Source organism: Candoia aspera, chromosome 14 (genome assembly GCF_035149785.1).
Source record: "Candoia aspera isolate rCanAsp1 chromosome 14, rCanAsp1.hap2, whole genome shotgun sequence".
Taxonomy (NCBI): Eukaryota; Metazoa; Chordata; class Lepidosauria; order Squamata; family Boidae; genus Candoia; species Candoia aspera.
In genome coordinates this window covers 3,327,035-3,347,283 of record NC_086166.1, presented here as the reverse complement: position 1 = coordinate 3,347,283, position 20,249 = coordinate 3,327,035, and the positions used below count along the sequence as shown (strand labels likewise).

Here is a 20,249-nt window from a genome sequence, read left to right as displayed (position 1 = left end):
TGGCTGCTTCTCTCTTCTTTTTCAATTCTTCTCCATGCTTTAAGTTGAAAATACTCAAGCCTCTCCTTTCAGTTATATTCCAGTAGATTAGCTCACCTCTCTGTGTTTATAAAATACCTTCAAGCCTTTAAGAGACAGGATCTCCTGCTGTGAAAACCGTGGGGGTCCCTTCGTTCGCTATGGAGCTTGGAGACGGGAAGCCTGTTCATTACTTTTGTTCCATATGGATCTATTAAACCTTCTTCTAACCTTCCCTGTTCAGCCATATATGCTATTAAGAGATATGGTGGCCTAGCTGTTAACCATAGTTAAAGCTGACTCACTCACCTCCTTAACCAGTGCTTGAAACTAGATAGGGTTGGGTTTGTGCATAACGCTAGGCAGCGGATTATCTGTGGTTTATTGAAGTAGCCCTGCAGTAACGCAAAATACTGTATCGTTAATAGTGATTTCCAAGCTACAATGGACGGGTTTAAACATCATCCTTTGGGCTATAAAAAAAGTTTGGAACTGGCATCCAATCCTAAATGAAAGCCTCTAAAACAGTGTTTCTCAGCCTTAGCCGTTTGAAGAGGTATGGGATTCGACTCCCAGAATACCCCAGCCAGCAATTGAATGAATAAAGCCCATGAATAAAGCTCACGATTTTAGGTTGCCAGGGTTAGGCAAGAAGGAAACATCCCATTTCCTTGTAATAACCACATTTTAGTCTATGCATCACAGGCATTCTTAGTACTGCAGCCTCACTGGGAGCAAGCAAAATGAGGAACAAGGCCCAGCATGACCTTTGATAGTCCTCCCACTTTGCTTACACAAACCTAATCAATTTTTTTTAAAGGTGACCTTCTTCTAAGTTGTTTGTGATCTCTGAGGGTCCCTGACCCTTCAGCTGCTATATAGTTTTGTATGACATCCCATGGTTCCTTTCATGATTTCCCCAATGGTCCAACTTGCTGAGGTCCTGGAGAAAGTTCCTAGTTCAATTTTGGAGCCACTGATTCTTGGTATGGAGGAATGGAGGGTCCCCTGCAGAGTGTTAGCAAGGGAATATATTAAAAAAATTCAATCCCTTCAGACCCCTATGGGTGGTATGTGTCTTCCTCAACCTTGAATCCTCTACCAGAGGCCTGGGAGTTTGAGGGTTCTGCACAGGACCTCAGCTGTTCCTGGCACTGCACTCTTCTGGACAGGGAGCTGTGATGTTGCTCTTGGGATCTGTAGGAGCCCCTCTCTCAACTTGGGGTCACAGCCCCAAGGGCCCCTACCACCACTGGGACCACTGTGGCCTTCACTTTCCACATCTCCTCTAGTTCCTCCTTCAGGCCCTGGTACTTCTCCAGCTTCTCATACTCCTTCTTCCTGATGTTGCTGTCACTTGGCACCACAACATCTATCACCACCCCTGTCTTCTGGTCCTTGACTACCACCACGATGTCTGGTTGATTGGCCAGGACCTGCCTGTCCATCCATCCCAGTTGCCTTTGGCTCCATAGAGTACAAGCCTCATCAAGAGACAAAAAATTATAACAATCTATTTTTCCATAAACCCAAACTGTTCTCATGTTATGGAAAGAATGCAGCTGAGTTATATGGAGTATCTCTTAAAAATATAACTTGGTTTGCATTGCTGGGCCCAGCCTAGCTCGTAGGGCAGGAAATGCAAAATGGCCCAAAGAAGCATTTTGTTAGTTTTGCAAAAAAAACCACTGCAAGAAAATCCATCTTTTCAGCAAGCATGTTAACTTGACAACCTGCCAGATTGGAGCTCAGCTTCATTTAATCATGGTTTCGTCTTTGGGGATATGTCAGTACAAATGTCATTCGTAGTGTGGCAGATATTTTTCTAAATTATTGTTCTGTGGAGGGGCTATCAGCCCGTTACGGAGGTAATAGAAGAGAGGATCATTCCTGCAGAAACATATGATAATTTTTTGAGTAGGTTCTTGCTTGAAAAGGTGCTTCTATATTTATTTGCTTACTTATTTACAGGATTTGTATGTCACTCCAATTATGGATTCCAGATGACTCACAGTAATAATAATAATAGCATGAAAACATGAAATCAAACAAAAATAATTTGAAAACTAACAAAATAACATGAATTCTTTAACATTAACATAAAAACTATCCATCAACACAAAACCGATATAAAATTAAACAGTTACTGGGCTCACTATGCAGCAGCAGACTGTACCTGGGCTCCAAAATTCTGGCCAAATGGCATCCATTTCACCTCTTCCCTGAAAGATGCCGGGAAGGGAATAATTCTGATTTTGGGATGGGGGAATCAGAAGCGAAACAACGAACCTTTACAGTATATATTAGTTTTTGAGCAAGGTTGCGGTTGAGTTACCAACCGCAATACCAACCAACCAACCCACCCAATAATGGGAAACTCTCTTTCTTCCTCTCTCTCTTTAGGGGAAAGCTGTTAATATATTTTTACTCTATCTTCTGTGCAGATAATTTGGGCAGTGGATTTGCTCCTTGCAATGCTGTGAGAGAGACTGGTCCAAAGCTGGCTAGTTAGCAAATCTAGTTGAAGGCCAGTGGATCACTCTGAGAAGGTCTTTGGGGACCATGAAAGGGATGGTGGAAGGTGGGATGGCTTTAGGTTTCACTTGCCCTGTACCGTCTAGGCTGGGATCCACTTGCCCTGTACCGTCTAGGCTGGGATCCACTTGCCCTATACCGTCTAGGCTGGGATCCACTTGCCCTGTACCGTCTAGGCTGGGATCCACTTGCCCTATACCGTCTAGGCTGGGATCACAAGTAAGATTATCCTCAGTGGCAGCATCTTTTAGGGCAACAGCCTGCTTCAGCAAAGACCTATTTCCCATGTATCAACTTCTTGGTGGCTTCCTAGCTCCATTCTTCAGTACAGTTGGTGATTTAAGCTTCTTGTTTAGACACAGTGGGGCAGCGGGATGGCATGGTTAGGAAGGGGACTGTTGTCCCTTGATCAGAAGCAATCACTTGGCAACCAGATGCTTTCAGTGGTGGTCCATGCATGATCATTTCCATCCACTTCTGTGTTGTAAAAAACGTTGATTTCGGAAGATCAAGGTGGTCTGATGAACTCTCGGTTTGCAGTCCTTTGGCCCTTTTAATGTGTTCTCTGTGACTTCCTTTGTTGTTCAGGAAATGCGGTCAAAGTAGCAAGAGGAGATGATGTCATAGACAGAGAAAAAAGTGCTCGTCAGTGTACTTCCTCTTCAATCACTGTAATATTTCAGTTGCCTGCTGGAACAACTGAACAAAGAAGAAAAGTTGGGCGTCGCTTGCTGGTGGGCTGTGCTTCTCCTCTCAGCTCCAGATGGTTATTGAAAGCCAGTTCATTGACTGGGAAGTTATTTTTGTCTGGAATGCAAGAGGAGAAGACAAAAGAGGATGTCGTTGTGTAAAAAAACAACATTGCTTCTATTGTGTGTTTCTGGAAAAGATCTGAATGTGAGCTGAAGGATACTGTTTTCCCACAGTCACACCCAAATATGCACAATCACGAGAGTTGCTTTCCAGAGGTTTAAGCAGGGTTGAAGTTTGGAGATGTTTTATAAAGGACAGGCTTCAAAATTGCACCCCCAAAGCAATGGGCCCTGTCCCCATCTCCCTTCTTCCCTGCAATCTAAGGTGGAGATCACGGACCTGCTTGGATGGAATGATAAGATGGGCCTTTGTTCCTCCCAGAGGATAATGTAGATGTAATGCCAGGCCATAAACTCCTAGGAATTTCTTTCCTTACTTACACAATAACATGCCATTCCTTCTCAAGTGAACAGTACTTGGCCCCAAACTAGGTTGTGATTTCCTTTCAAGCCAACATTTAAAACAAAACTGTGGTGTGAGCTGAGTTCTGTTCCTACCCAGTTGACTCTGAAAATTCATAGAGCCCCATCTCCTGCATCGCAGAAGACGAGGCTGCCTATTCGTTGGCCTCTCTCTTTCTAGTTCTCATGAGTGATAGTTATTTGCATGAAAAAAATCCAGACTCTCCCTCTTTCTCTCTGTTTCTCTGTGTAGAACAACCATAATCCAATAATAACCCAGCCTAAACATTTTAGATTAAAAAAAGGTATATTCCTGCCCTCAGGCTAGCAATTTTGAGAGATGTATTATTCTTGTCAAAGTGTTAGAACTGAGGAGTTAATATTTGAATTTTGCTGTCAGGTCTGATTTTGCTGCTTGCTTTGTGGGTCTACAAAATACTTACCCACCTACCATCTAAACAGGGACAGGGGCCTCTGTGGGGAAGGGGGGTCAAAAAAGTCAAGATGGTAGCCAGAAGCGTGCAGTAGAAACAGTGCCCCCTTTTGACAGGTGCTGTGTGCATGAAAAGAGAAAGGTTTTGATTTCACGGTTGAGGACCTCATCTTGATTTTTTTGACCTCCTTCCCATGGATGCCCCTGAATAGGAATGCACATGTTGCCCAAAGTAACCTGTCCCTGAGCACAAAAGGAAGGAGATTGAACATTGTCGGCTGTTTTAGTGAGATTATATGTAGTCACGGATTTCCTACCTTATCAGCGGTATCTTCCCTAGTCATTCATTGTTCAGAATTGCTGTCAATTATTACCCAGATTGCCTTGTGTAAACTCCAGTTGCTTAACTCGATTTGTGGTGACCACTTTAGGCCCTGCTGCTGTTGGGAGCGGTCTCTTTGATGTGCCTCGCCCTGGATCTCCTGTTCCTCCTTTTCTACTCCTTCTGGCTGTGTTGTCACCATCGGAAGAGCGAAGAACAACTGAACGCAGATTGTTGCTGTACGGCATGGTGTGTCATCATTGCAACACTAGTGTGCAGGTGAGTCTTACCCCAGCTGAAGAATGACTGGCTTAAACCTTAACTAGGATGAAGTTGTGTTTTCTACAATGAGAGGGGGTTGCTCACATGACCCATCCATTTGCCAGTTCTGACTTTCCAAATACCAGCTGGTCTGATATGACTCCCTTTAATAAGTGTAAATAAACACCTGGTTTCCTTCAGACTCTGACTCACCAAGTTGGTCAAAGAAGTCTTGATGAATCTGTTGATACAGATTATTTTCCAGTCTATTCTTTTTTTCTATAAACAGGAAATATTTTCACTGTTATCCCTTACTTGCAAAGGTGTGATTTTAGCTGCCTTTGTAATTGGCTTGTAAATATTTTTCAATATGAGATGTGGTCACATAGCCATTTAAATCACTTTCACTTTGTCATTGTGTTCATCCAGATAGCCTTGATATCCAAAGCTACGGCTTCAACAGATTCCTCCATTTCATTTCATCTTTCTCTATGTTGGGACCAAGGTCTTCCCATCTTTCCATCTTATGGACGGTCATCTGAGTGGGTGGGTGTGATTGTAGGAACTAACTTCTAAGATGTCCAGAATCCCCCAATGGGAGGAAATGGGCAGGGACAAATTAAGTAAGTAAATAAATAAATGTCATAAAAATAGCATTTCAGTAGGAATGTAAATGGGCTGGACACACTGAATGTTTACTTGACAATAGATGGGCACAAAAAATTTACAGAAATCTAGAAGTGGGGGAAAAAGGAAAACACAGTGGTGTTGATTAAAATATAAGACATGGACTTACAAGGTTATGCAAAAGGGTATTGGCCACCCTGAAATGGAACAGTTTCCCATCAGTGTCGTCTTCATGGTGTCAGCAAGTCAATATTTTAAGTTCAGCAGAACATTGGGTTCTCAAAGTATAAAGATGAGTTTTCAAAGGTTCCTCAACATGTCTTATGACTTCGGTTATATTTAGGGTTTAAGTATCTTTTAAAGCTGCTTTCACTATCTTAGTAATATCCTCTTTCACTTCCTTGTAGACTGCCTTTGTCAGCTTCTGTCTTGATGTTCATGTCTGTTTCTCCCAGTGGTTAAGTCATATATGTTTGTTGTATCACACCAACAAATCCTTTTTCCTGCTGAGAAGACGCTTTTGCTACTGTGCAAAAAGGTGTTTGCTAGATCCTTGAGGGCCCAAAGCTTCATCTTTGAGGGGGTACCTTGGATTTTGAACTTCACTCTGATCTAGGAAAAGTCCCCAACTTTAGTCCACTTGATTAAGTTCTGCAGCATTGGAAGACAGTGTAATTACCCAGAATATCTTGGGAATAATAGTCTACTTTTGAGAATATGAACACTGCCAATGGGGGAAGGTGCTTCAGAGACATGGGACCAATTGTTCCATCTACATGGAGACGTGCTAAGCAACATTCATGTGAACTTTGCTCTTCCTTTCTTGATGGTACTTTCTAGAAGTGCTAGATTTTTTTATTTCTCTAGCAAACAAATCTGGAAAAAATCCTCCCTCTGAGATTGAAGCTGCCAGCTGCCATGTGCTTCCTGTGCCTGCCACCCATTTTCCAGAGAAGAATCCTGGGTTCTCTAACTGGAGTTTCAGTTTGGCTCCTCCACCCCCATGGACTGATATGGCCATTCTTACTACATTGTGAAGCTTTTCCCCCCTTTACTTTGCTGAATCCTAGGAATTTTGCATTGGATTTTAGGAATTTCAGGGTGGGAGCTTGTTCCATTTATGAAATGGATTCTGGGATTTCTCAGACTCTGCCCTCTGGATATTTGGGGTGCAGCCAAGGAAGTCTTAATTATCTCCACTGGTTATCACTGGTTAGATTCATACCAGAGTTGTGCAACGCTTCAAATTCAGTTCCAAAAGTGGGCTTCAAAATGTGCAGGAACATTAACGTAACAGCTTCCCGCAGTTCTTTAAAGCAGCTGCGTCTTTTCTCAGGTTCACAAGGCTTTCCTTTGCATTTGAATCCAAAGCAGCACACAACCCTATTCTGTGCTGTGTTGGTCCTTGCAAACACCAATCATGTTCTATGGACTTTGTTACAGCCATGCTGAGTTTGAATTAGTTGGGTTAATCAAGAGCGGAGGAAACATTTGTCATTTGCAATGGGTCAGCGTGCTCTTCATAGATTTTGAAATATGCACTCTTTTTCAGCTCTCCAGAAATAGTAGGAGACAGTGGAACTTAAGAACAGAGGAACAAGGGGACAGGAACTAGGCACCACAAGACTGGGGAGTGGTGCTGATTGAGCTGTATGCTTCCATCCGTATCTTTGGCGCGCTAGCAAATTCACTCCGCAAATGGATGTCGAAGGATGGGTTTTACGTCTCTCCCCAAACTAGCGCTTTCTCCTGGTGTTGAAGAATCGGGTGGTAATTAAATGGGAAAATTAGCTCATGCCCCAAGAGTAACTTTAAGGTGTAGGCTTGTGTTTAAAGGGCTCAGCTTGTGAAATCCTTTTAATTAAAGACCCCTCGTTGCTGGAGCGATGTTTGGTAACGAAGGGGCTTCCCTGATCCTCAGCTCCCTGCCCTGCCGTTCCTGTCCCCCCACCACGCCCACCCGTTGGTACCCAAGCCCCACTTTGCTAGTTGGAGGCTTAATATAGCCTAGAACATCTCTTTGGCTGATATTTATAGCTTGCGGGTATATAGGGAATTAGTCATCAGAACCATATTGTCACAGCCCTTTCAGTATGATCGCAAGAAGAAGAGGAAGCCTTTATCTCTTCCAGGAGTGGAGTAGGCTGAGAAGAGTATATTTAATGCTCTGTTGCCAGGGATTTTCTTTTCTTTTCTTCCTTGGCAGTGTACCAAGGATGGGCGTCATGCCTGCTGATCAGAGTCCCATTAGCTAAAAGGATCAATAATCTTATTTGGGAGAATGCTTGGATGTTCTCCTGCCCATCAAGGACTGGGGACTTCGTTCCTCACCAGGAGGGTGTTTTGAGGGGACAGAAATATTGTGAATTCCTCCATCAAATGAGTCCGAACATCTCTCTAGAGAAGGGATGGTGTTCCATCAGAGATCTTTCTGTCTTCATCATTACAAGCTTTCCCATGGATCCTACAGATACACCTATGCCTGTTACTAAATTAAGTTTCTACTTAGGAGACTGTATAGGTATTGTCTGGTTAAAATGGTAAATCTGATGTCCCTATTCTAACATTTTTGTTTTAACTGTGTGTCCCAGAATCCTGTACCTTGTGTTGGGGTTCTTCAGCAGCAGCTGGAATTGTCAACTCTTTGGTGACAGGAAGCTTCAAAGTGCCACCTTGCATTAGTTCTCATGTGGCTGGGCCATGAACTTCCCATATTAGTAGTATCAGCTACACAGGTTGTATAGTGCTCAAAGCTCAAGAAGGCTACGGAAAAGCAGTATTTGTGACTCTTCCTCCTCAATATTCTCACATTTTTTTGCAGCAGGGGTGATTAAAATGATTCATCGACAGCAGTGTTTTTCAACCTTGGCCACTTTAAGATGTGTGGACTTCAACTCCCAGAATTCCTCAGCCTGCATGCTGGCTCGGGAATTCTGGGAGTTGAAGTCCACTCATCTTAAAGTGGCCAAGGTTGAAAAACACTGATCTACAGTCTTGATTCTAGCCCAGAGCAGGCTGTTGGGCTCTTACGGAGAACTTCACCTGAGGAGAAAGCACTCATTTTTCAAAGCAGCAACTACTGGTATAGATGGAGATCAGCTACCGGTTGTCTTTTGTCTCTCTCCAGTGCTGGCATAGCTGTGGGCTTCTATGGAAATGGGGAGACCAGTGATGGCATTCATCGGTTAACATATTCCCTAAGGCATGCCAATCGCACAGTGGCTGGTGTCCAAGACCGGGTGAGTGGCTGTCCCCGAGGATGTGGGATAGGTCCAGTGGTGAACTGCTGTCCTCGAGATCTCATTCACTTACGTTTCTGCCTTTCTGTTGTGGTCTTGTCCTTCACCTAATTCTCAACAGCTGTTAGCAGAGGGAAGATGAGAGGGTATGGGGTCCTGTCTTTTTTCAGCAAAGCTCCCTTGGCTGTTGAGCAAGCAAATTGTCCTCACCATAAGAAAGGCAGTCTGAAACTGGGCTTGCTTGCTTAATAGGTTCTGCTGCTCCTTGACAGGCAGTGGCAACCGTTGGGCTGGTAGATAATATTCTAGGATAGAAGGCAGTGCTCTCATTCTGCTGTCAGAAGCGAGGGCCTGGGAACGTCTGTCTGTCTGTATGTTTGTGACTGCAAAGCCGAGCACATCCAAGAGTGGAGTCGGGTTCTCGCATTCCTTCCAACCATTGTGCGTTTGGCTCAGCATGAGGAGCAAACCGTCTGTTGTTGTGTTTGAACAGTGCCTGATGGTGTGAGATGTTGGCTGTACCTTAGGTGGTTGAGATGTATTCTCTTCGTTAAACTAACGAAGTCAAGCATAAGTCAAGCAGCCATACCATAACCATAGCTTAGCACTCTATATGAGCTTAGGCAGAGGAATCAACACAATTCGAACAACACTATTTGTGGACTTCAACTCCTGGGTAAAAACACTGAATGTTGTTGTCTTGGAGCTTTCCTCTCTTGAAGCTGACCTTCAACTTGCTTGTTGTCATTGCGTCCTTCAAAGACTGCTAACCGAACATAGCTGTATCTCTACCGCCAGGTCTACGACACCGCCATTGCTCTAAACAAAACCGCAGAGCCCAATTTAGGGGACCTTGAAGTAATATTCAGTAAGCAGACAGATTATCTGCGGGTGGTTCAAAAGCTCCAGAGACTCTTGGATGACCTGGTAAAGCAAACTACAGAGATTCCTTTCTGGAAGAACCACCAGGTTTCTTTAGAAGAGTTGGCCGTTCGTATCGATCTGTATGACTGGTACAGGTGAGCAGAAAGTAACCCTGGGCACGATTTTATTTGATCTTAAGGAGTGGGTGGTGGTCCGTGCAGATGATGCATGTCATCTGCACTCATGGAGTCACTTTGGCCTAACTGTGGTTTGCTGAGGATGCCACTGAATGTGTGACCTATGAACTGAAGTATGGCTTCTTGAGTAACCTACTGGCCAGACTTAAGATGCTTTGGTTTCTTTTCCCTTTAGGTGGAAATGTTTGGGGACATTGGTCAGGAATAATAATTTAGACCTGAATTGCCTTAAAAAGGATGCCAAAGCATGTGGCTCAGAAGCGATCAAGTCTATGCACCAGTTTAACGCCATTTACTTCTCAAAACCCAAAGCTCCTTATAATGACTCCTGGAATCAAGGGTCATATCACTTCTCCAAGCCTTGCCTATAACTTTTATACACACAATTTCACGTCTTAACCATCTATATGTTGGTTTCACCTTAGGTGGTTGGGATACCTGGGCCTGCTCATGTTCCATGTCCTGATATGTCTGCTGGTGCTATTTGGACTAATTAGAAACTCAAAGGCTATTCTTATTGGGTAAGTTGATGTCGGGGAAAAAGAACCTGGAGATCATTAAGCAATTATTCTTCTGTTGCTCTGGATAGTCTTCATTTGTGAAGTTATTTGAGAAAAGCAGGCAGATTGTTTGATGCTTCCCTGAAAAGAATATGATTCTCTCCAAGGTGCCCTGACAGAGGAGTGATGGTTGCAAAGTTCCTGTTGATGGATGGGTTGTAGACTAAGATAATAGACTTGTTTAATATGGCCAAGATTGTAGTCTTAATGTCAAAATTCACTGGATACTGATCATTTGAAGAATACATTGTTCTCTTCCAAGATCATCCAAGTTGTGTCAGTTTCTGGCTTTATAAGTCTAGGAGGCAGAGTTGAACTTGGGCTCTGATTTAGAAAGGAGCTTTTAATAATTGCAGGTGTATAAATCGGGCATTTCTGGGTGTAAATTGTTTACCGTAAAGAATTGCATTCTATGGCCCCAACTGGTAAAATTGCTAAATGAATTTAGGCAGCAGAAGAGTAGAAGTGCTAAATGGAAGCAAGTCGTTGCTTTGACATGTGTTTTAGGTAAAGTGTAGACCCCTGGATATCGTCCTTCCTGCTCCAAAAAGCAAAATAAATCAGAAGAAATTCTCAGCTCTACAAGTTTGATTACTAATATTCAGGAAAAAAACGTGTATGAGGCTTTCTTAATATGGAAAGCAATGCAAATTGTCATCTTAATTAAAAGGCTTTGCTTTGACAAGAGGAAATCTTCTGTGCAAGTGCCTCTGTTGACTTTGGTTATTCCTCAAGAAACCGCAAAATGTGGCCTGACATTTGAGGATTTGCAAAGCTCTTTCGCTAGGTTGGCCGTTCAGCATTGCTGTATAACTCAGCGGATCTGAATACAAACATTTGGTTCAGAGGTGCTGATGCTGATTCCGTCCTCATGTCTTTGGCCAAAACTGTGGGCAGTTGATGTCAGAGGTTCTGGCTGTCCAAAGGAAGGAGCTTCATGGGTTCAGAATGCATGAAACCTGAAGGCAAAGAAATCTATTCCTTGGAGGAGTGGGGGACGAGATTCCCACACCTTCTGCCAAAGAACTTGGTTCCAGTTTCCTTGCAAAGAATTATTTATATGGTGCTGATAGGAATGTTGTCTTAAGAATGCAGGGAGTTGCTTCCCGCGGCCTTGTCTTTCAGCGGCCAGATACGCCACCGTAAATTGATTGGTAACTTTCTCTCTTCCTGGTTGCTCTGAACTCTGAATGACAATCTTCAGGGCAGATTAAGGCATCAGAACTGGAGCCAACGTGTCTGCCCATTGAATCTGCTTCTTTTCCTCCTGCAGAGTGTGTCTCCTCGGGGTGCTTGCCCTTATTGTGAGCTGGGGGTCCCTGGGCCTTGAGCTGGCCGTGGCTGTGGTAAGTATTTGCCCTTAATTTCACCGGGCAAAAAGAAAAGCTCCCTTCCCTGGCACCTGTTGTATTGGTAGATGCTGAGCCCAAGAATTAGCTCACAGGCATGCATAAGCAGTGTCTGTGTGCAAAAGATTCTCATTCAGCCTGACAGTTGTAGTTTTCTTTACATAACCGTACAAAAGAGACATCGATCTGGGTCGCTTACTACTCCGAGCCACGATCTGTTCATGGCTTAGTATGTTGGGTAAAGCCAGCCAATTGTGTCTTCCTTGTTAAAGGCCCATTAAGCCAACAATGGCTTAGCGCAGTGATTGACTGCATGCATGTTGGCAAGTATTTTTGTAGACGTAGCCCTGTGTTTATTTTCCTGCAGTTCAAGGAGTTGCTGAGTTTTCACATTACCTATCAAATTAGTTGATAAAATGATTCCTCCCCACTCCAAATGTTTGGAGAGACCTGGGGATCTGGGGAAAACAGAATTAAAAAAAGAACATTCTAACCCCAGTTCTAGAAATACGGTTAGAGAAACTAGCCAAATTCGGTCACACAGACTGACTTTCTGTAGGTAGGGCAGGCTTTGGATTTGGCAGTTCAGAGATGGAGGTGGCCTACAGATTTTTCAATGTGTCCGAAAGAAGACTGCCTACAATCTTGTGGCTTGTGTTTTCTTCAGGACTCTCCAGACCAACAAGTGCGTTCTGATTCCTTCTTTCTCAAATGTGTTTGCTTTTCTCCATGATGATCTCCAGACAGATCCGCTGCTTTGCAGTGTGCATGGCTGTTACCTCCATGAATGACCTCTGGCTTTTCTTGCTGTTTTAGGGTTCCAGTGACTTCTGCATTAACCCCGATGCCTATGTGTCCAGAACGGTGGAGGCCTACGCAGTGCTCAATGCGGGTAAGGGTTGTCGCTGATACCAAGTCCTAAGAAGTGGGTGGCTTTTGGATTTTGAGATATCCTGGCAGAAGTGGGAGCATGGCTTTTGTACCAAGTCAAGAAATGGAGAATTTGGTGAAAGAGGAAAGCATTACTAGGTCAGAAAGGTAGTTTCTCAAAAGACCGAGGATTGCAGGGAGTACGGATAGATCTGTACCCTTGTTCCATTTTCATTTGTTTTCTGCACTCCAGATCATTGGAAGGTTAGGAAAGGGAAGGTTGGGAAGGTAAATTATCCAGAAATACACAACGGCTATGAAATGTCCAAACCACCAAATCAAACTGAGTCTTTTGCACAAAAACTAAATGTATTTGTAGATTCTGTGCAAACGTATGCACTATTTAATTCTACTTCTTGTTTGTCAGGTTCCGAGTTTTAGAATTTGGGAAGGGAGAACTAAAATAGTTATTTCAGTTCCTCCAGCAAGTGTTTCTCAACCTTGGGAACTTGAAGATGTGTGGACTTCAACTCCAGGCTGGCTGGAGAATTCTGGGAGTTGAAATCCACACCTCTTCAAGTTCCCAAGGTTGAGAAACGCTGCTCTAGCAGAATCAGAGGAAAAGCTGCCAAAAAAGGGGCAGTAGGTATCTTATAGGGGCCTTTTGAGCTTCAGCCAGCTTTGGTGGCCTATTTCCAAGGAGTCGCGTGAATGAGAGGCTTTCAAAAACCAACAAAGAGAAAAAGGGGGGATCCAGTGCTTACCATGAATTTTGGCAGTCTTTTAAGCCGGTGTGTTTTGTTTTTTTCTCACAGCCCAGCAGAAGAGACGATGCATTGAAAACAATGCTCAGGTTGTTTCAGTTCATTTATGCTTGAGTGTGTTTGAGTTCCTTATGCTTCCTTAAGGACCTTCTGGGAAACGTGGCTTAGGGAAGGCTCTGCGCCTGCTGAGTCCCGGGTGACCGTTGTTCAACTGTATCCGTCTCCTCCAAAAAAAGGAGAAAGTGACTTCCTTCTCACATGCTTCTGTTTTTATCTGAGTGTGTCTGTCTGTGTGCAAGAGGCTCAATGCCCAAGAAAGTGCAGCCTTGCCAGGTTTTCATTGTGAAGCCTCTCTTCCTTAGAATCCTGCAAGGTCTCAGTAATAAGAAGGAGGAAGGCGCAGTTGGTGGAAATACAATTCAAATGGGCCGTGGCCCCACGTCGCACCTGCGGTTTATCGTTATCAGATCAAGGGGGATGTGAAATAATGACAGTGGGCGCAAAAATGGGACGCATTAGTTAGGCAGACTGATTGTGGCTTTTTGCCGTTCTGGGAAATCTTTTTAAAAACAACGTAGGGGAGAATTAGAATTTCTGTTTAAAAGTATGTGGTCCCCCTCTTGTTCCATGTCAGGTGGCTAAATCGATTGGACCAATAAGGCAGTGAAACATGGTTTCCTTTCATCTTTAAAATGCAGTTGTAACCTTGTATAAATATTGATTTCTAGCAATTGTCTGTTTTTCTGGTTTTAGTTACCTTTGGACGTTAAAAAAAAATTCCACTTCTATTTTCTATTGCTTGGCACTCCTGGAATTTAAGAATGGATTGGCAAGCCTGTCATGTCCCTAATTAAATTCTTCCACTTTTCATTTACAAGTGGATTAATATTCTGAAGGCTGCAAACCAGCATAGCTGCACTTCCCACAAAGTCCACAAATGAACTATGTGTTCGTGCTCTAATTTGGAGAAAGCCCACGGTGTCATTATCAGCAGGATGCATTTGTTTGTGTGGTTGATAGACTGATAGCCTGCCTTTTCTGCAAGAGTTCAGGGAGTTGCAGATGGTACTTCTCATATGTAGCTAAAATATTCTTTTCATGGGATATCCCTGAAATAATTGACAATCCTTTCGCTGTTATCTTGGTGCCCCTTAGCTGAAAAGTGGCTTCGTGGCTTTGGGGAGGAGGGTGAAGGACCCTGGGTCCCAGTTGGTGGTTTCATCAACACTTCACTTCTCTTTAATGGCAAAAGTCCTGCAAGAGAAAGGAGAATTTTGCAGGTGAACTCCTTGCAGCCACCTGGGTACAAGCAACAGAAGTTTGGGTTTTTCAACAATGGTAGAAACTTCAGGAAGAACCAGGAGCTGTTGGGGGAGATGGGATTCATTTCACTAAGGAAGGGAAGTGCAACATCTTTGCATGTTGGCTGGCTAACTTAGTCAGGAGTACTTTAAACGGGCATCAAGGGCTGGGAGTCATTGTAATGGTATGTGGGAATGACCTTGGGAGACAGGGCAATGAGACGCAGTCAAGGGAACAGTCAGATAAAAGGCAGCCTAGCCCTCAGCTGGATAGCGGGTGGGGCAAGAAGCTCAGAAGAGACCATCACTAGTTTCTTGGGCTGTAAAGGGGACAGGGGAGAGAAGTACTTTCAGACTTTCAAGATTCTGTTAATGTAACCTTACATAAAAGTAAAATTAGCTCATCTGGTTGTGTTTCCTGTCTGGTCGACCCGTTAAGGCTGACAGTTGTATGACCGTTGATGAGTAGTGAATTGGCAGGTAATGGACTAATGCAGCAGGAAAGAGTAATGTAGGAGAAATTACTAGTTTAACAAAGAAACAAAGGAAATCCATGGATAAAGGAAAAGGGAGACGAACACAACTGACCTCAGGAAGTCTTTCCCATTATCTGAAATGTCTCTACACTAATGCACAAAGAATAGATAACAATGAGCAGGATGCTATGAGTCACAAAGCCAAGTATGTTTTAATGGAGATTAAAGAAACACAGCAGGATGAATCCTAGCATTAGAGTATTGGGCTTGAAGGATACCCCTTGTTCCAGCAAAGGAGGCAACGAAGGAGAGGAGGTGGTGTAGTGTTTTGTATCAGGAATGAACAGAGATCCACTGGACCGATGGCATCATAAGAATTGAAGGCAGAAGGGCAAGCTAAAACCTAAGAGGAATAATAAGATGCCACAGGAAGATAACGTTGAAAATATTAAAGGCAAAGGTGCTTTGTCCCTCTGAAACTTCTTGAAAAGGAAATTAAGGATAAGCACAGTCTCAAGCAATGCCAATACTGACCTTTCATTTAAATATAAGGCAATGCTTCTTGATGGTAAAATCTGTCCAACGATGGAGCAGTCTACCTACAGAAGTTGTGGGTTCTCTCTAAGAAGAGGCTGAACAGCTGCTGCTTCTGGATGGTTTCATTGGCTTTCTAGCACATTGGACTAGATCCTTGTGGTCTTTTCCAATGCCATGTTTCTGTGAAAACATTTCTGGTCAATGGTTTGGTTTGAAAATGGAGCAGGGTATTTTTAACCTGCTGTCTCGGCTGTGAGGGGGCCCAGAGGGGAGAAATGGGCTGTGGTCGCCATACTACTGCTTTGTAATTTGGAGAATATTTACTTTTGGAAGTAAGTATCCACATGTGTTTAGCAAGTGATTCTTCTCTCCTGCCCGAATGTTAGTGTTTTTCAAACTTGGCCACTTTAAGATGGGTGGACTGCAACTCCCAGAATTCCCCAGCCAGCATGGCTGGCTGGGGAATTCTGGGAGTTGAAGTCCACCCATCTTAATGTGGCCAAGTTTGAAAAACACTGTTCGAAAGTCATACATTGCAGGTTGTCCAGAACAAAACCCATTTAGTTTTACAAGAGTAACATCATGTAACCAGTGTCACATACAAAGCCTTGATTGGTTCTTCCTCTTCGTTGACCCTTCTGACAGGTACTTTGAACTATTACCTTGTCTGTGGTGCTGGGTACCCCAATCCATTTCAGCAGGTGAGTGCCTTCCACTTACACGCTTCCCCTAAGCCGTACTTTGACATAACTGGAAGTCTTAGCAGTAGAGGGCATGGTTTGCGTTCTCCCAAATGCCAGAGGATTTTTTGTCTGATAGAAAGGAGAGCCTTGCCAGCTGGAACGAAAAAAGACGGGTAACAGAAGGGTTGGCTGTCAAAGCAAATGCCACGCTAGTATTATGAGATAAAGGGGAAGCAAGGAGGACTGTTAATTAAAATGAAGCTTCTGCGGTAGTAGCACAGCTGTCTTCAAATGCAGGATACTATAAAACGTCTTCCACATCCTCCCCATGCTCTTCTTTCACCCAGTGAAAGACCTGAGTGGCAGGGAACAGGAGGAGTAGAAACAATTTGTAATGATTGATGAGACCATTCAGGGAGTGATGTTTTGCTTGTTGGCTGATCATCTCAATCCCACGAGGCAGATTAGAGTGGCTGGTTCACGTTTTGTTGCCCAGAGGGAATTTGAGCCCGTGTCCTCTTTCCTCCATTTTGAGCCTGATGCTTTTAACTAGCAAACCTCACTGGCTGTAATGGTGTGTGGTAATGACGTTGGAAGACCTAGTGAAGAGATGCTGCCTAGGGAACTGTCAGATAAGAGGGAGCATAGCCCACAGCTGCACAGGGAGAAGAGCAAGAGGCTCAAGAGGGACCCTCTCTATGTTATCGGGCTGTAAAGATGACGGTGGGAGAATTGTACTTTCAGACTTGCAAGATTGATGTCGGCCTTACCAGGTAGACTAGACTGGAAACACAGCCAGATAAGCTATTTCGACTTTATTGTAAGGCTACATCAACAGAATCTTACAAGTCTGGAAGTACAATTCTCCCACCGTCACCTTTACAGCCTGATAACTTAGGGAGGGTCCCTCCTGAGCCTCTTGCTCTACCCACTGTGCAGCTGTGGGCTATGCTCCCTCTTATCTGACAGTTCCCTAGGCAGCATCTCTTTGCTCAGTCTCCCAAGGCATTCCCACATACCATTACACTGGCGCTCTTGGACAGCCAATAATATATTGCAGCTGAATTTAGGAATCTAGGATAACAGCAAGAATTTAGGATAACAGCAATTAAAATTCAGCAACTGCACGCAGACTAGCTTGACTCGACTTGAAAGACTGAAACTATATATCTGTGTTGAACAGAAGCTGTCGGGGAGCCACAAAGCTCTGGTAGAAATGCAGGATGACGTTCTGGAGCTCATGAAGTTGGCTGTCAAGGAATACCCCACCTCTAAGGTAACTTTGGATCCATTCTTTGGAATGGTGGTGTTTCATACTTCATTTCTTTCCATGGCCTCGCCAAGAAAAAGCCAACAGTTAGGCTGAACCTCTTTCTGTCCTCTTGGCTAACAGGAGCACCTGAATCGAATCCAAGAAGTGCTGAATGCCACAGAAGTCAATCTGCAGCATTTGACTGCCTTGGTAGACTGCCGAAGTCTGCATTTGGTGAGTCTGTTGGAAGGATGCAAATGTAAGCAGCTTCTAGGTCGTGTTTCTCAACCTTGGCAGCTTTCAGATGGGTGGAGCCCAACTCCCAGAATTCCCCAGCCAGCATGCTGGCTGGGGAATTCTGGGAGTTGGGCTCCACCCATCTGAAAGCTGCCAAGGTTGAGAAATGCAGCTGTAAACACTGTTGGCTCTACAGCTGTGTTTGGAAGAGGTCAGGAAATGGGTGTTGTGAGCAGAAGAGTGTGTTGATTGGGGACGGTCAATGGAGACCATTTGCTGTTCTGTTTTTGGGAAAACAAAACAAAACCCAAGGCTTGAACCATGGTAGGATAGCATGTACCTAACGCAAGGACACCAGACCATTTGCCCTGTTTTGAATTTCATCCTTCAGCACAGGAACTTAAACCCGTCCTGTGGTCCGTACGATCTAGTAAACTGAGTTTGGTGGCCTCTCGCTAGCGTAAAAAGCCCACGTTAGCAAGCTACGTCCTTTCTCGTCCTCGGCGGACAGGGGTCGGAGAACGACGCTGGGCAGAACTGGAGGCTGTTCCGAAATGAGTAGCGAGGAGGACCACGTTCCTGGCTCCCTTGTTTTTCCAACCACACGTAGTTCAAGCCTTGAAAGAAATTACGCTTGTGTTCAGGATGCCTTGGGCATGTTCTGTTCTGACAACGGTTCTTGAAGATCTGATGTTATCTAGATAGTGCCTGTGAGTAAAGCCAAGGACGGGATCGGGCTGTGGCAGAGATGCAATTTAACCTCCTAGTTACTATGCAACGGCTGCTCTCAATACGTGTCTGGGTTGCTTTATCTTTATATATGGATAAGACTGAGAAGGACCTAAAAGAGACCAGGAGTGCCTACAGAACCACGCACAGCTTTGTGTGTGTTTTCAAGGAGGCAGTCGTGCCGTTTAGAAACCCAGTTGGCTCAAAGATCCTTTTGCGGCTCGAAATAACGTATTTGTCTCCCTTCAGGATTATATCCAAGCTCTGACTGGCTTCTGCTACGATGGTGTGGAAGGACTTATCTATCTGGTTCTCTTCTCCTTCGTCACGGCCCTGATGTTCAGTTCTATAGTGTGTAGTGTCCCACACACTTGGCAGCAAAAGAGGTAGGTGTGCAAAGAAAGCGGGGGGGAGGGACTGGCACTGTCCGTTGTTACGAAAGACTCGTGGATTCTGGTTTTGTAGATTTAGTCTATCTACTAAACCAGTGTTCCTCAACCTTGGCAACTTGAAGAAGGGTGGACTTCAATTCCCAGCATAGCTGGCTGGGGAATTCTGGGAGTTGAAGTCCACCCTTCTTCAAGTTGCCAAGGTTGAGGAACACTGTATTGAACCATTCCAGCAGATCGTATTGATTATATATTTAGGGGATCTCTTTCCTGACCTGTGCAGGCTGCAAAAAACACATTACAATAGAAATAGCAACGGTTAAGGAGGAGTGACTCACAGGGATGACCCAGTTGCTTCCATTGTCATTCATACAGAAGACAGCTTTTTAAAAAAAAAAAAAAAAGTCTTCTCCAGGTCAGGGGGGAGTCCATGTGTGTTTAAAAAGGGCCGGGCCTTCATTCGTACAGTCACAGCTGCCCTCTTGACGCTTGTGACCGACCCCTGAGGACGCCCCCACTGCCTGCAGCTGCCAAACGTAGAGTCTGCTTTCTGAGCCTTGTGGTGGATGCGCCACAGCCGACTCACAATGGGTATTCTACAGCAAAAGCCCACTGCCACCTTGTGGCGTTCGTTGCAAACGAGCCAGTGGCCTGGAGTCCAGGTCTGCTATGCCCGTGTCCTCCTTCGATCAGAGTTTGAATGCCGTGGCAATGGCCCAGGCCTTTATTTTGAGGAAAGACCTAGTAGAACCCTTGTGAAACACCCCCAGGCGATCCTGCAAAGATACAGCTCCTCACCCAGGCTCATGAGAAGGGCCAGTTGTCGCCGAAATGCTGGTATTCATGCAGTGTGGCAATTGTCAAGAAGAAGCGGAGGAGGAAGAGGAAGGAGAAGGAGAAGAAGAACGCCAATTTCTTCCCACTGTTTCAACAAAGGAGAAGACGGAAAGGAGGAGGAGGAGGAGGAGAAGAAGGAGAAGGAGAAGGCCAATTTCTTCCCACTGTTTCCACAAAGGAGAAGAAGGAAAAGAGGAGGAGAAGGAGAAGGAGAAGGCCAATTTCCTCCCACTGTTTCCACAAAGGAGAAGAAGGAAAAGAGGAGGAGGAGAAGAAGAACGCCAATTTCTTCCCACTGTTTCGACAAAGGAGAAGAAGGAAAAGAGGAGGAGAAGGAGAAGGAGAAGGCCAATTTCCTCCCACTGTTTCCACAAAGGAGGAGGAGGAGGCGGCCCATTTCTTCCCACTGTCTCTCTACCTTGCTGGCCTCCTAGATCCATGCTGCGTCCTTAGCAGGGTTCTTCTCGCAACCTGCAGTGATTCTGTGTCTGGTGCCAGGCGCCGGGGAATATGGTGGGCTGAGTCCAAGTCCAGACGGTGTTGGTGGGAGTTCGC

General features: G+C 44.6%; 1 protein-coding gene across 1 annotated transcript in view; it reads left to right on the top strand.

The window, feature by feature from the left end:
- The window catches only part of TTYH3 (tweety family member 3), a 58,400-nt gene that overhangs the window by 22,646 nt on the left and 15,505 nt on the right, over window positions 1–20,249 (top strand). The window contains exons 3-12 of the mRNA XM_063315067.1: window positions 4,632–4,801; window positions 8,538–8,649; window positions 9,448–9,668; window positions 10,136–10,231; window positions 11,544–11,616; window positions 12,436–12,511; window positions 16,213–16,268; window positions 17,434–17,526; window positions 17,644–17,736; window positions 18,718–18,854. Of these exons, the coding sequence (XP_063171137.1) occupies window positions 4,632–4,801; window positions 8,538–8,649; window positions 9,448–9,668; window positions 10,136–10,231; window positions 11,544–11,616; window positions 12,436–12,511; window positions 16,213–16,268; window positions 17,434–17,526; window positions 17,644–17,736; window positions 18,718–18,854 (1,127 nt within the window). The remainder of the gene's footprint in view (window positions 1–4,631; window positions 4,802–8,537; window positions 8,650–9,447; window positions 9,669–10,135; window positions 10,232–11,543; window positions 11,617–12,435; window positions 12,512–16,212; window positions 16,269–17,433; window positions 17,527–17,643; window positions 17,737–18,717; window positions 18,855–20,249) is intronic.